A 16,514-nucleotide genomic window follows, 5' to 3' on the forward strand; every position below is an offset into this window, starting at 1 on the left:
TAATTAATAGTCTTGGTCCACTAGGAGTTCTTGGTCGAATTGGTGTTGTTGGGCTCTGTTTGTCCAGAAGCAGCTTAATCCAATCAGTGTTAGTGGGTTCTGTCTCAGGGAGCAGTTGTTCCCAATTGGTGCAGGGTGGGCTTATGGCTCCAGTGGTTGTTGGGTGGGCAGGGGCTGTTGTTGTTGTTTTTTTTGTTGTTGTTGTTTTGTTTTGTTTTGTTTTGTTTTTGTGAGGGAGCAGGGAAAGGTAGCTGTCTGGTCCCTGGGACTCTAATGGGCCTAGGGGCTAGAGACCTGATCTGCCAGTCCAGAGATGGGGCCTCTACCTGTTCCCAGTCGTTGTAGGGTGGGTTTATGAGTCTGGTAATTTGGTTCAGTGGCTGGACAGCTCCTTCTCTTGCATTCTCGGGTCTCATTTTGCTCATTCGTCAACCCCTCAGCTGATCTTGTTTCCTCAGACTGCAGACTGCAGGCTTCTGAAACCTCTCACGAGTGGATCTCAGCTGAGCAGGTTGATCTGTAGGGCCATCTCACCAATGCCTCCAAGTTGTCGGGCTTTGCAAGATCAGCAGATGAGCCCTAGGCTGGCCTTGGGCAGAGTGTTCAGGTCCATTCTGGTCGCATCCCACAGAGACAGCTCCTTCCCTGGGTGCTTGGATTCCTAGACTCAACAACTCCTCAGACAGTCCTGTTTCCACAAATCCTCAGACTGAAAGCCTCTGAGTCTTCACCCAAATGAATCTCCCATATTTGCTTCTTAAAAGGATCTTCAGTCTCTTGGTAGGTGATGGTTTAGAGGGAAACAAAAGTAGGGTCCTGCCTTAGGTGGCTGCCACTGCCTTGCTCTGTTCTTTGCATACAAGATACTGCTGAAGAAGTCATGTCATCAAATAACCCAAGTGAAGCCAGAGCTATGAACACAAAGATGTGCCCAGACCCTGACCTACTATCCTACTGATGCCTCTGCTTTTCTGAAGAAAGGAAAAATCTTAGACACTCCTCCCAGAGTGTTCTAGTCCTTGTTCTAAGTGGAATTACATAGGGAGATGCTGCACTCTAGTATCCGGGGAAATGGAGCATATGTTTGCTCCAGGCTTGATAGCTCCAGGCTCGATAGCTGTTTCTCTAGCTCTTTGCCCATCAGTATACACAGCTGTGCCCTGTGCAATGACAGGCTGTATGCTTCTGAAGTACAGAAACTTAACTACAACCACCAGAAGATACGTGGTCCTGCACTGAGGCACCTTGAGGAACATGACCTGTGGGTCACATAGGCCTCTCTTCCTACCCTTAAGTCCTGCTCCCCAGCTTTTGTAAAGAATGGCAGTTAATATTCCAGAGTACCCAAGATACTGCTAAATATCTCACAATGCACAGGAGTTCCCATGACAAAGGGCCATGTGCCCTTTGCTGAGACAGCATTACTGAGACTGATAGTAATCTTGGCTATTTCTCAGTCATTTCCTCCAGTTTTTGCGATTGTTATGAGCAGCCACACTAGAAGCAGTTTCTTTTTAAATGTTTAGAAGTTGTTGCAGTTCTTTCGGGAGGTGTGAGTGACACTGTTCTCCTCCCTGTGTGAGAGGATCTCACCACAGTCCCCTCACTCAACACATGTGAGATGTCTCACTGGAAGAGAAACCCCAGAGAACACAGGAGTGCATTTTTCAATGTTTTATTATAAAAACTGACCCCAGCTCATTAGTGTTTAGTCTTTATTCTTAAGACGGTGTTTCTATAAATAACCAGTGTTCTTCATCATAAAAATATACATAGTATTTCTATCTTGCCTATATCTCAATTCTCAATTTCCTTCTGGATAAATTACCCAGTAGGATATTCAGCATTGTACGATGTACTGGATGATATCTGGTGTCTAGTTCAAATACATTGTGGTATCTTTTTTGTTTTTTGTTTTTGTTTTGAGATAGGGTCTCTCAAGATAATCCTGGCTGTCTTGGAACTCATTGTATAGATCAGGCTGGCCTTGAACTCACAGAGATCTGCTTGCCGCTGTCTCCTGAGTGCTGGGATTAAAGGCATGCACCACCATGCCCAGCCATTGTATGCCTTCATCATACGTATCTTTTGGTAGGTCTGTGGCCTGCTGTCCAGCTGAGGCTCCTGCATGTGTGCACTTGCCTCCCCAGCTTCCAAGCTTGTCCTTGCCTAAGTCAAAAGTATCCAGGTTTATGGTGATATTTTATTTGTACTGAAATGTGATTTTATTTGTATGTTAATAAATAAAGTTACCTGGGGGTCAGAGCTAATAGCAAGCCATAGCAGAAGCCGGGTGGTGGTGGTGCACACCTTTAATCCAGATCACATGACAGGCAGATCTCTTTGTGTTCAAGGATACAGCCAGCATGGAGACACATGCCTTTAATCTTAATACCAACCATGGAAGACCTGGAGGTCTGTATAGACAAGCAGTGATGAGGAGATCATGTGGTTGGGTTTACAACCGATGAGAAGGCAGAACAGAAAGTCAATAAAAAGACAGATACACAGGAAGTAGCTCTCTTTCTGAGGGGAAGGATGACAGCGGCAGCAAAGGTTAAGAAAGACAGTTTTAAGTCTCAGCTCTCAGCTTCTACTCTAACCTCTTGGGCTTTTAATTCTGCATTTGGCTCTGTATTTCTCATTTAATAAGACTGTTTATAATTACATCAACACAGGTTCTATCAGATTAGTAGAGTGTGTTGCATTTTAAAAGTCTCATATGAGTTGTCTTACAATTAGCGTCTATTTCCCATTACTCTAGCCTTTGACAAATAGGAAGATGCCACTGAGAATACTTTTGTGGATCCCCTATGTGCTGTGTTCTTTGTCCATTTCATTACTTCTCACCTTGCAAGAGTCCAGTATCTAATGTTAAAAGGTCCATCTTGTGACCATGGAAATGAAACTCTACTCCACAGAGGGCACTGTGGAGAAAAATCACAACTGAGTGGGCTTCCCCTGTGGCCTTTTTTACATGTCAGTAGTAGTCCTAGATTTGTGTGTTTTTATCTTCAGACTTCCTATTACATGAGGGAAAACATGATTGCTCATTTATGCTGAATGTGGGACAGAGCTGCCTCCAGGAGCAAAGCTTTGGGGCACCATGCAGCTTTGTGGGCCAGGCTCTGGTCCAGCAGACCCAGCTGCCCACTTAATGTAAATCTTCCTCTGTGTCTAAGGACTTCACTGGTAATCAGTGTGTCTTGATAACCAGTGACCCTTGTGACTACTTAGTACTGAGTGGAAAATGGAAGAGCATTCTAAGGAATAACGCTGTCCTCGCTATCTCCTGTTACAGTTTCTCTGTAGAAGAGAAGACCTCACTATCATATGTTTCCCTTCGCCTGACACCATTATTACTCATGCCCACTACTGCCACTACCCTAAGCCCTAAATTAGAATTATACATTTCAAAGAATGAAGAAGTCTGAAGTATATTTTATTCCAAACCAAGTTTTCAAGCAATATCATGCCTATTTCTTGTACTTCAGTCATTGAGACAGACAAATTCAGGAGTCCTCAGGCTCTTCTCCAGTGTAAATCAAAACTTTGGCTTTCTTCTTTTGGAAGAAGTTATGGGACATACTTTTATAGCTGCATTACATTATCCCAGCAATGAAACTGACCTGAGTTTTCTCAAGGATTTGAAGTGTCATCTAACTTCTACATTCCTTTCTTGACCCATCATCTGGGTCTGCTGACACTCTCTTTAGGCGCTCCAGCTTGTATGATGATGTTCAGATGCCTCCCTTAGTCACCACATGTTAGCCTGTAGGCTCCGTTCACCAATGTTCTGCTCTCGGGAATGCATCTCAACTCCAGTTAGATAGAGACTGAGCATACACCGTGTTTTCTAGAACTACTTAGATCCAAACATTGTCTTCACCACCAGTCCATCAGCGACTTATGAATCCAAACTCTGATTCACTAAGTAAATCGACAATAGCTAGATGAAAGTGTCTCATTCAAGTTGTAACTATCCATGGAAAATCATATTTTGAATGTAAAAGTTATCTGATGAAAGAAAATTTGGAAAAGGAAAAATGTTCTGTTTTGAGGTTTAAAATGAGAGCCAGGTGGTGGTGGTGGCGCACACCTTTAATCCCAGCACTCAGGAGGCAGAGCCAGGCGGATCTCTGTGAGTTCGAGGCCAGCCTGGGCTACTGAGTGAGTTCCAGGAAAGATGCAAAGCTACACAGGGGGGAAAAAAAGAGAGAAGGCAAGAGAAGGCATTTGTAATGAGCTGTCCCTGTGCAGCTTCACCCTCTGTCTCCAGTGTTGGAAAACTCTGTTCACTGGTGACTCTTCCCTGAGCAGTACTGAATGAATAATCTCAATGATTTACTATTCTAATCTGTTTTTCACTTTATTTACTTTCAACTAACATGTTCATGTCATAAGAATTTGATAAATTACAGGTGTTATGGGGTTACTGACTTACTCAGTTATATTCTAAGTCTAATAAAATAAATAAAAATAGCCAGGTGGTGGTGGCGCACGCCTTTAATCCCAGCATTTGGGAGGCAGAGGCAGGTGGATCTCTGTGAGTTTGAGGCCAGCCTGGGCTACAGAGTGAGATCCAGGAAAGGCACAAAGCTACACAGAGAAACCCTGTTTCGAAAAACCAAAATAAATAAATAAATACAACTAAAATAAAAACCCCAAAGAGAAAAACTTCTTTCTAAAAGTTATATAAAACCGAGTTCTATCCTGTTCAGTTTCCTCTGTGTTTAGCATCTGGCATGGGCACAGCACACTTATTGCAATTGATGAGCCAATATTGATACACTGTTACTAACTGAAGTCAGTAGTTCACATTATGTAGTCCTACAAGTCTGAGACATGTATAATGTCATACATGTATCCACCATTACAACATTACTGAAGGATTTCACCTCCTTCAAGATCCTCCATGCTCTGCATATTCCTCTCCCTCCTATTTCAAGCCCCAAGTAATCACTGATCTTTTATCTTCATAGTTTTGCCTTTTCCAGAATGTCAGAAAGTAGAATCTTATATAGCAAGTACCCTTTTCAGACTGCCCAACTTGCTGAGAAAGATCCATTTAAGGTTCCTCCATATCTTTTCATGGCTTGATAATTCATTTCCTTTATTGTTGAATAATACTTTGTTGTATCAATATACTATGCTTTCTTTACCTATTTACCTCTTGAGAGATGTCTTGGTTGCTTCTGATTTGGGGCAACCATGAATAAAGCTGCTTCACATATGTATGTGCAGTGTATGTGTGTGTGTGTGTGTGTGTGTGTGTGTGTGTGTGTGTGTGAACATAACATGTTGAAGTAAAATAGGAATTCAATGTCTGTGGTAAACCCACATTTACCTGTTCAGGAAACTGTTAAGCTGTCTTTAAAGTGCCAACAATTTCTGCCAACAATGAATGATGTTCACTAATGTTCAGTGTGGCCTTGCAGTATAGGGGCTAATTTTATTATTCTATTAATAAATAAAGCTCAGGAGTCAGATATTAGGGTATAAACTTGTGGAAACAAAAGCAAAACCTCTTCCCCAATGTAACACCTATCTTGGTTTCCATTCTGAGGTCAACACATCTCTGAAGTATACAGGCTGATTTAATTCAGCAGTTTTTTCTATTATCCAATGTCTCTCCAACAGCTGCCATTCCTTTCTCATTAGCATTCAAAAATTTAAAGTTAATAGAGTACTGTGTAATCTATATCTGGGGGTCTTTACTAAACCTTTCTGTTTATTAAGCATATCTTTCAAAGTGCAATTAGATCTTATGAGACAGGCCCACAGCTAGCTGGGAGGGTTTGGGGTGAGTGGGGGGAAGTTGGCAGTGGTGGCCCTACTGCTTTGGCGTGATCTGTGGCCCATGTTGGGTATCATATATAGTGCCTACTTTTATTGTGCAATTAATAAATAAAGCTCTGGAGTCAGATATTAGGGTATAAATCTGATAGATCCACAGAGTGATGGAGAAATGATCAGCTGACCCTCCTCTCCACCTTCCCAGATTGAAAAGGCCCTCAAATATTCCCAAGCCCCTCCTTATTCCTTCCTGTGTCTCCCTATCTTTATCTGGGTCCACCAGAAAACTCTATGGTTTTTTTCTGGCCAGCTGAATGTGAACTCCACCCTCTGTATCAAAGTTTAACTCCATTGGTGGTCATGTGGTGACAATATAAACAAATCTCCCACAACATTATAGTCTCACAATTATTTGGTATTATCTTTTCTTATCTGAGTCTGTAGCTAGAATTTCTCTCCCAGTCCCACCAAGCCCCAGCAGTACGACAGTCCACTTATAAAATAAACACACAGACACTTATATTATTTAAACTGTTTGGCCTAATGGCTCAGGCTTCTAGCTATCTAGTTCTTACATCTTAAATTAACCCATTTCTATTCATCTATAAGTTGCCATGTGGCTCGTGGCTTACTGGTACCTTATATCTCGCTTTTCATGGCAGCGGCTGGCAGTGTCTGTCTGCCTCAGCCTTCCACTTCCCAAAGTTCTTCTCTTTCCTCGTCCCGTCTATACTTCCTGCCTGGCTACTGACCAATCAGTGTTTTATTTATTAGCCAATCAGAGCAACACATTTGACAGACAGACCGTCCCACAGCATGAGTCATTTGAAAGGCGGGCAAGAGTCTCTCACTGTTTTCCTCACAGCTAGTGCTTTTTTGCAACTCTGTGTCTTCTTTGATGAATGTCTGCTCAGATCCATTGCCATTTTTAACTATTTTAATTATTGAACGAAAAGAGGGTTTTTCATGTATAAATATTTTTAAAATTAGTTCTATAATAGGTTTGAGCTCCCTACAACGTGTACATATTCAATGTGATCATATTCATCCCTCCCCCAACTCTTCCCAGATCTACCCCACCTCTTTTCTACCCACCCAACTTTGTGGGTTTGTTTTTTTTTTTCTTTTAACCCTTCAAGACCAATTTGTGCTGTCCAAACATTCTTGGAAGTGGTCTTCCATTGGAGTCAGCTTATCAAGGGCCAAGCTCTTAGAAAACTGGCTCTCTCTCTCTCCCAGCAGCTAACACTTGCCATTTGCTCCATGGTTGGGATTTGTCCAGCTCCTCTCTCCATGATGGATTTGGTCTGGCCTTGGCTTGCTTGGGTATCGGGCATGCTATTGAAATTGCTGTGTATTGGTATCTGCAGTATCCTGAGGTGTCCAGAAGATGATTTTCCTTATAGTCATCCACCACCCCTGGCTCTTACATTCTTTCTGACCTCTGGACATGATTCATGAGCCTCTGGGGTGCAGGGGTGACCTCTTACTTGTTGCACTTTGTCCAGTTGTGGGTCTCTGTGTTTATCTCCATCTACTCCGGAGAGAAACTTCTCAGATGAGGGTTGCGAGATGCATTGATCTGGTGGTGGCTGTGTGGGGAAAGCAATACAGAAAGGCAGGCATGAGGTGGGTTACCAGGCACGTCTGAGGGCTTTCTTTCCTCTACATTCTGGTCCTTTATCAGATACACAACTTGCAAACACTTTCTTCCGTTTCACAGGTCATCCTTTTTGCTTTCTTTATGGTGTCATTTGCAACATAAACGTGCATAACTGTTCAGTCAAAAGGTCTCATTGCCCGTTCACTTGCATTCCTGTTAATTGGCAGCTGGGATGTGCACAGCAGAGGCAAAAGTTAGCAGGAGAAAAAGAGCAGCAGAGAAACTAGAGTGGAGCTGACTGTGGCAGCATTGAAGGAAGCCAAGGCCAAGAGCGGAGCCAGAGAGCAGAGCGCAGGGTCTGAGCTTGGGATGCCCGTGGTGCTCAGGGCATCTGTTCCCAGAGTTCCCAGAAGTCTCACGGAGGTGCTTGCTCATTTCTAAAAACCCTGCAATCCTGCTGCGGTCGACTTGAGGAGGGGCTCTTTCCTTTTGGTACCATGCTAGCTGGGATAGAGGTGATGCAAATGTGGGAGGAGTTTTGTCGTTATTCTATAAGAGATACCAGTGTTGGGTGTTTCTTAAAGGCAGGGATCTAATACAAAGTCTGGCACAAAGACTCCGCATAAAATGTTTGTTGAAAGAGCCACAGAGTTGGCCAAGTGCAGAGGGGAGGATTTTAACAGAGGGAGAGGATATTTGAACTCAAGGAACTGCAGGCAGTCCAGGAAGTGAAAAGTTGGCTCATTTGGAAACAAAATCAGCAACTACGTAATTTCTAACTCTCACCACGTACATAAGCCCAAGATAAAGATGCGTCCCGGGGAAGCAAGCGTGCAAAAGCAGCCGAATTCTTAAGGGGAGGAGGAAGAGAAGGAGAGAGGCAAGCAGGGGAAGGCGGAGCCTCCTTGCCAGCTTTGACCAGTGGAGGTTTGGAAGCCTCTCCTCCTCGGGCGGCTGCCTCCACCTGGCTCCTCCCCGTGTTCGCCGAGCTCCCCTCCCCCTTTCCCCAAGGACAATCTGCAAGAAAGCAGCGGCGGAGGAGAGCTAAAACTACCAGGCAAGAGGGAGGCCTAGGGTGGGTAGCAAGGGGCGAAGCCGAGAGTGAGTTGGGAGCGAACGTGCTGGGAGCAGGCGGTGGGGAGGACAGAAAGGACAGAGGGCCAGGCGTGACAAGGCATCCGAAATCGCAGGCGAGAGGGGGATGGGTGCTGGGGACGCGTGAAGAAGCAGAGCCCCTCGGTTAACCTCCCAGCGTTTGTAGGCTCAGGTCCCAGACGCACGGGCGGCCCGGAGTGCTCAGCTGCTTTGCACTTAGCTACCTGACCCCTCCCCTGGCACGTAGCCTGTTCAAATTGGTGCACCTATGATGCTGCCAGGCTGCATTCCTGCCTCCTGCGTGCTTGCACACACACACACACACACACACACACACACACACACACACACACACACGATTCTGTATATTTATATTTAGTATCCGTGATTCTCTCCACATGCGTGTCACTGTAGGTCCTTAAAGGATGCGGGTGTACGAACCGCATGCATTTTTGTGTCCTATGTCTCTTGACATACAGATTCAGGAGGTGAGCCGCTGTTTACAGGTCAGCCCTCCTAACCTTGGTAAGGGTGAACTCTCTCTCCCCCCACTGAAACTATGACATGGAGGCATCCAGGGGCTTCTACAGGTGATGAGCCTCCCAATCCAGTGATGAACTCCAGGAGGGAAAGAAAAAGAGAAAACTCAGGGTTTTAAAGAGCAGCATAGTCAGATGTCTGCCTCTTTCTATTCCAAATTTTTGGGTTCCTATTTCCTGCAATCTTGTAGTCTTTCTCAAGAACAACAGAAATCGAGACGTTAACATTGTAGGTATATGTATGTACATGTTGCTTTACCAGTTTGTTACTTTCTAAGTCCTAGATATGCCTGAGTGGTTTTTTGTTTTGTTTTGTTTTCATTTAAAACTACCGTACAAGCTATTAGATATCATTATGACACTTTAGAACAAACTGTGTCTTAGTAGATCTCCCCACCACACTGCTACCCGTGACCTCTCCTTGTACCCCTTGATCTCTTTTCCTCTTTCGTGTTCCACCCCCCTCCTCCATCTTTCATCGCCTATTTTTGCACTCTCTTGGTCTCCTTACTAATTTTCTCACACTTACTCCTATTCTTGGGTATACAGGTACACTTTACAGGATAGGCTCTTCGGCTGAGAGAGAACATGCAGTTTTTGTCTTTCTGAGTCTGGGTCACCTCACTTAATATTGCACTATGCAGTCCGTCCATTTTCCTGAGAAATTAATAATTTAGATTTTCTTTACAGCGGAGTAAAATTCCATTATGTATATGTACCACGTTTTCTATTACCCATTAATCTGTTGGTAGTTCTAGACTAATTCCATTTTTTGCCTCCTTCCTTTCCTTCCTTCCTTCCTTCCTTCCTTCCTTTCTTCCTTTCTTCCTTCCTTCCTTTTTAACTGTGATGCACTCAACCCAGGGTCTTGCCAGTGCTGCACAGCTGCGCTGTGTTCCCAGCCCTGAGTTTTTAGGAGTAGAATATGGAGCACTGTCCATTCCCAAGCCCACTCTTCATACATGTGTGGTGTATCAGTTCATTGATGCTCTTCAGCTCATGTTGCTGAGCTTCCCCTGTGTGCACGCTCCAGTGAGTAGGAATGGAACTAGCTTTGCTTTTTTTTTTTCCAGTTTTTATTTTGTTTGTAAGTGTTTTGTCTGAAAATATGTTTGTGCATCACATGTATGCCTCGTGCTTGTGGAGGTTAGAAGATGGTGTCCAGTGGAGATGAGTTACACACAGTTGTGAGCTGCCATGTGGGTGCTGGGAATTGAACCCAGGTCCTCTGGAAGAGCAGCCAGTGCTCTGAACTTCTGAGCCATCTCTCCAGCACTGGAAGTAGCTGTGAAAATAAACATATTCCCCACCTTGGAGGAATTTGTAGTCTAGTTAGAGGAAGTGCATCTAACAGTAATGCAGCCCAGTGGTCAGGTATCAGGGACTATGGGGGTCCAGCCCCTCGATAGTCCCCTCCCAGGATCTGGGAAAAATCTACAACCAGCTGATAATTAATCTTTGAAGAAAAGAAATGAATCTATGTACACGAAATTCCTTAGTCCATTCACTTTATTATTCTGAGTCAGTTCTCTCTACACAGCTTCTATTCTGCTCTCATGCCTAGCTCCTTTCTTACCTGATTTCTTTCTACTTTTATCTGCTGTCTCCTCTAGGTTCTATCTAAATTTCTTCATCTAGTTCTGCCCCTTCTAGGTTCTCATCCATCTAGTTCTTTCCCATATCAGCTCCTCTCCCATTTCCTTCTTTCTCATCTTGTTCTTCCCCATCTGGCTCTTCCTCATCTTCCATCTCATTCCTCTAGTACTCTCTTCTAGCCCTTCAATCTAGTTCTTCCCTGTCTCAGTTTGTTCCTCTCAAGTTCTTACCCATCTACTTCTTCCATTCTCTTTTCTCTTCTCCGTCCTCTGCTCTCTACGTTCCACCTAAGTCTTCCTGGAATCCGGTTATATCAAGCCCCTGGTCGAGCAAGGTCACCAGGCTTGAATTCTATAGGATCACAAAGGCAGGTAGAATTTTTCCTCCGGCAGTGACCACCAGGCTTTCTTTAACAATCCAAAATGGGAATGGTAAAAGAGAAGGTCAACTGAGTGCCAATGATCAGTTAGCATATCTGGTTCCAGAGAAAGCCTTTTCTGAGGCTGTTCTCCAAATACCTGGAATGTGTATGTCCAGAGAGTGATCAGTCCACACTGTTAGCCCTTCTTAGGGAAAAGTCAATTGGGAAAACTATGAAGGCACACATGATTTTCATAACAGAATACAGCTGATATATAACAAGCCAAATAACACCAAAAGCTCCTTGGAATTTGGCTTCCTCTGGAGGAATTCCCTGATCCCTCCAGGTGTGGCTTTGCCATAACCAGCTGAGTTCTTATGATATATTCCTGCAGCCTGCAGCAGTCAGGAAGCTTTGCTAACAGGACACAGGGGATTCTAGGCTTTGCACACCAGCATGTCTGCTGCAGTCCCTGCCCAGTGTTAGAGCACAGAATGGGAGTGGATAAGGAGAGCATGGGACATGCCTTTTCTTTTTCCCTCTTTGAGATAGGTTGCCAGACTGGTCTTGAACTCTTGAGTTCTACCAGTCTGGAGTAGCTGGGACTACAAGCAAGTACCCAGCTCCATGGGGATTTGAACTTCAATTCTTCTTCATGTCATAAAATATCTGTGCAACCATTTAAAATATAAGGACCCTTCATAGTTTGCTGCCATACAAATAAGTGACAATGGCTGGGTTTGTCCTCCAGGCTGTAGTTTGCTGACACTGGATCTAGTGTAGCCCTCCTGTCAGTGTATAAGAAGCAACTAAAACGTCATTAAAGTTGTATTAAATACTAAATGAATGATTCTTTCCAAACAATATGTGACCTGTAGACGATTCAAAAAGAAGGCTTTCAGGACCTCTGATGGCTAGTAAAGATTTACTAGGTTAAAAAGGGTGAGGAGGTGTAGCTTAAAAAGATAGAGTGAGGCATGTATGTATGTATGGTTGGCTGGCTGGCTGGCTGGAAAGACACAGGTTAGCCTGGCTAAAGGATGCAGTTGGGATGAGCAAAGTAATGCTCAGATGGCAGTGGATCAAAGGATCCATGGGTCATGGGGCAGTAAGGAGGTTGGAGCAATGTGCAGGAGCTCAATCATAGGAGCTCTGAAGGCCGGATCAAGAAGCTTTGACTCAACCGGTCAATGCTGATTTTGTAGTATGTTTGTGAGTCTTTGTCTCTCACTGTATGTGTCTGGTTTCATGTTTGTCTCACCACACGTATTTTACTGGCATCTGTGGGTTTGTATGCTTACGGTCCCAATTTCCCCAGATGCTGGCCAGAAGCAAACGTCCCTTGAGGTTGTCTTTCCTCTGCATGGCTCCTCCTTCCATCAAAGCCTCAGAGGCCTGCAGCCTTCTCACCCAAGCTTAGTTTGTGTTCCTAATAAAGCGAAGAAGTGCAGTGCAAGCTACTGTGTTAAGGGAGATAAGTTCCAACTATTGCCACAACGACTCAGGTAGAAGGAGGTAAGAAGGATAGAAAAGAGGGGATGGGCAGGGAAGAGAAAAAGGAAGGACAGTAGGGTTTGCTGATTCTGAGAGGCAGGTGAGATACATTTTTAAAGTAACAGGTTTTAGCCTGGGTAATGGGGAGGGATGAACCTATTGGCATTTTATGGATATAAAAGTATGTCTTGTGTTTTATATTGCATATATAGCCATATAAATGGCTATATAAAGGTCTCACAATACTGGTATGCTTCTGTTTGTGTGTGTGTGTGTGTGTGTGTGTGTGTGTGTGTGTGTGTATGTGTGTATGTGTGTATGTGTGTATGTGTGTGTGTATGTGTATGGCAGAAATTTTGTTACCCTTCCATTTGGATAGTATGTAATGTGAAGGGCAAAGTCCAAAGACAAAGGATTCAGCAGCTGCTTGAAAAGCTGAGAGCTGGGCTGGAGAGACGGCTCAGAGGTTAAAAGTACTGGCTGCTCTTCCAGAGGTCCTAAGTTCAATTCCCAGCATCCACATGGGAGCTCACAACCGTCTGTAATAAGATCTGGTGCCCATTCTGGCCTGAGAGGAATGGGCGGAACTGCAGAAAGACCCTAACCATTCCTAAGATGGACGTCTTTATTTTGTCTGGCTCTTACGTGCCTTTATAACCTCAAACACCAGTTCTAGCTCACTCACTCTGCGTCACTCATCCCTGCTGCTCTTAGCCAGAAGCCAACCTGTGCTTGACTATCTGCTTCCTCATTGCTGATTCTCTGTCAGTACCTCAAACCTCACCTGACCAATGCCCTTTGCAGGACCTCCTTCCTTCATGGAAAGGGAGGACCCCAAGATGCACTCAGAGTTCCCCCTTGCTTCCTCATTTCTTTCAAGTCAGGTGCCCTTTCCTCTCGACCTCAGCCTGTTCTGAAGGCAGTTTCCAATTGGGGTGGGAGGGGACAGGGAGGGATAAGTCAGGACTTATGTAGTCTTGGTCTAGATGACTCTGACACTTTAGCTTGTCACTCTGAGAGGGTGCGGCTCTCCTCTGGAAGACTTCCAAAGCTCTGTGACTGCACAGCCTGGCTTTAGTGAGAGAGTTGACTAGGTGGCTCTAGCCAGTCTAAGGCAGACACTTCTTGAGCAAGTGGCACCTTGATCCATTGCATCTTAACTGACTAATTGTCTTGAATTCTAGAGTGGATCATGACCAATGAAGAGCATCACGCAGCCAAAACCCTGGGGGTCGGCAAGGCCATTGCCGTATTAACCTCTGGTGGAGATGCCCAAGGTAAGTGAAAGGGGACAGAAACATGGTTGCTATGACCCTTGAGTTTCTTGACTCCTTCCGTCTGTAGACTAGAACTATCCAGTTCACACTGGATCCTGGGTCTTCCTAGAAGTTCTGACACGAACCTCTACTTAGATACTGTTTGCTCCTGGACTTTTGTAGAACTTCTGTCTAAGTTTCTCTGGAAGTTAATGCTGTTGGTCCTTGAGCAGCATTGTCGAGAATTTGAGACAAGATTGTTGAGAAAGCAATAAATGGATTCATTTCAAGGATGTGGGAGATAGTGGGAAAGGGAAGAGAGTTGGTATTGGGCAACCCAGCTGGATCCTCAGGAAAGCGTTTCCAGTCACCAGCGCCAGCCAGGTCTCTGCCACCCTGCTTCTTCCTGTTCCATTAGCCCATTAACAAATGGGAAGAGTACTCCTTAATTGCTACAGACCCAGTGGGGCTGAAGGGGCAGCAAACAGAGAGAACCTTTCTCTGAATAGAGTCTAAGAAACGATAAAAATAAAGTATTTGGGAAAGATTAAATGTGAGAGATGGAAGTATGATTCAAGAACAAAACAATTCCCACTTCATTTTTTTATATGTTCGAGTTGATAGTATGCTGTAGAGAAGAATCTCTTTGAGGGGTTAACAAGAAATGGAGACATGATAGACAAAGAAATGTAAGGTTTCCTCTGGTGCTTCTGACCCTAGGCTTTTCGAGGGTGCTTGGTGACTTAGGATTGATTACCAAGCACTCACTTTGTGCAAAGCCCTGTTGTAAAGAAGCCGACTTCTCTTGAGAGAGATCCCATTTGTCACTGGGGTTCTTACTTAGGCACATGAATAAAAGTAAGCCAGTGTGCACTGGCCATGTTGGATATGATAAGACCTGGTGAGTGGAACTGAGAAATGCTTCACAAGAAAAACGCTTAAAAAAACAACAAAAACAGAAAACGATCACTTTATTCAAGTATGGCGCCTGGAAGAGTGGCTGCCCATGCTACACACTCAGTAAGTGGATTGTTAATGAATACAACGAATTATTGAGCACTTTCTGTACTCCAACAGAGTGGCAGGTGCTAAGGATGCGTCCATGAAAAAGATATTTGCTCTCATGGTATTTGTGTGTGTGTGTGTGTGTGTGTGTGTGTGTGTGTGTGTGTGTGTGTGTTACATGTATGTGGAGACTAGAGGTCAGTGGTGGATGTCTTCCTTAGTCTCTCTTCACCGTCTTTCTTTCTTTCTTTCTTTCTTTCTTTCTTTCTTTCTTTCTTTCTTTCTTTCTTTCGAGACAGGGTCTCTCACTGATTATATAAGCATATCCCACATGGCTGGGGCACACTGGCCAGCCAGCTCCGGGGCTCCACCTGTCTTTGCACCTCAGCACTGGGTTTACAGATGCATGCTCAGTGCCCAGCTTCACGTGGGTGCTGGAATCTGAGTTTTTGACTGACTGAGTTATCTCCCCAGACCCTGTGTCATGGTATTCTCTATTAGTATATGTACAAACCAGGCTTTAAAGTTTTTAATATATTTATTGATTATACTTGTGGTGTATGTAACAAATCAGAATTAATAGTGAAGAAACTGAGGGAGGAGAGGCCATGGCACAGAGACTCGAGTCACCAGACTAGGGATCCAGAACCATGGTGGTGGCTGGAAAGGCTTCTAACCAGATTCTGCTGCTTCTTCCCTATTGGTAGAATTCCATGCCAGTACTGTGCTCTTTAACATACACCTTTTAGTGATGCCTGTGTCCTGTGTGCTTAGATGGTTAGGTTAGGAAAAAAGAGAACCTGGTGAAAAACCCATGAGACCATTTGAAAGGAATGAAAGAAAAGGACCTTCTCTGGGGAGGAGGGGAAGAGAGGATTGAGTGGAGAAGAGAAGGGAGAGAGGGAAGGGAGAAGAGAGGGAGGGGAGAAGAGAGGGGAGGGGAGAAGAGAGGGAGGGGAGAAGAGAGGGGAGGGGAGAAGAGAGGGAGGGGAAAAGAAAAGAGACAGAGAAAGAGAGCCAAGGCCTCTGGGACTTTCTAAGAGTTAGTGTGTCACTTGTGAATCTATATAATATGATAGGTGCATATCAGGAGGGATCCAGAGAGACAGAAAATGAAATTCTAGAAGACAAGGAACCAGAACAGAAGTCTGAAATACTGCTAGACACCCTAGCTGAAGAAGAAGTCCCAATACAGTGGTGACTTTCGCAGAGACAGTGAGCTGGGCCTCCCAGGAGGAGAGCACAGGAATGCTGCTTTCCCCAAGGGGCCATGGTAAAGCAAGACTGACCTCTATGAAACCCATACAAGCCACAGCTGCCACCCTTAGAGCCCAGCAAAGCCAGTATCTTGAAGTAGGAATGTGGCCATTGTATTGAGCTCCAAAGTCAAGAATTCCACAATGTTAGGCTGAATGGAATAAATACTAAATCATACTCCCTTTTCTAACCCCAAAGGCCACAGCCTCACTGATCATACCTTGTTGCGCCTCCTGACATTGGCATATTCAGCCTTGGAAAGGACCTCAGCCATCTGTTCTAGCCCTCTGTCTCCAGGCCATAGCTCCAAATGTGTGCATATCCTGTTTGTAAAGGAGTACAGGACTGGGATTCTATTATCTCTCTGGATAGTTATTATAGGGTTTATAATTTTTAGTATACATCCGTTAGAAAGTACAATTCACATATAACAAACATTTGTCATAATTTTTAACGTTTCCAAAGCCCAGGAAGAAACTTGTCAGTACCAACTTCCCAAACCCTTGTGATCA

The 16,514-nt window shown here is 44.4% G+C and overlaps 1 protein-coding gene across 3 annotated transcripts in view; it reads left to right on the forward strand.

Moving 5' to 3' along the window:
- Pfkm (phosphofructokinase, muscle) overlaps positions 1–16,514 on the forward strand; it is a 46,364-nt gene that overhangs the window by 8,781 nt on the left and 21,069 nt on the right. Inside the window, exons 1-2 of one of the 3 annotated variants that reach the window (XM_036208855.1) lie at positions 8,323–8,456; positions 13,669–13,761. In XM_036208855.1, coding sequence (XP_036064748.1) covers positions 13,677–13,761 — 85 coding nt within the window. In that variant the 5' untranslated portion in view covers positions 8,323–8,456; positions 13,669–13,676. Of the gene's footprint in view, positions 1–8,322; positions 8,475–13,668; positions 13,762–16,514 lie in introns of those variants that run through there. The other 2 variants (XM_036208856.1, XM_036208857.1) reach the window with 2 other exon arrangements.

Source organism: Onychomys torridus, chromosome 16 (assembly GCF_903995425.1).
Source record: "Onychomys torridus chromosome 16, mOncTor1.1, whole genome shotgun sequence".
In the NCBI taxonomy this organism is placed as follows: domain Eukaryota; kingdom Metazoa; phylum Chordata; class Mammalia; order Rodentia; family Cricetidae; genus Onychomys; species Onychomys torridus.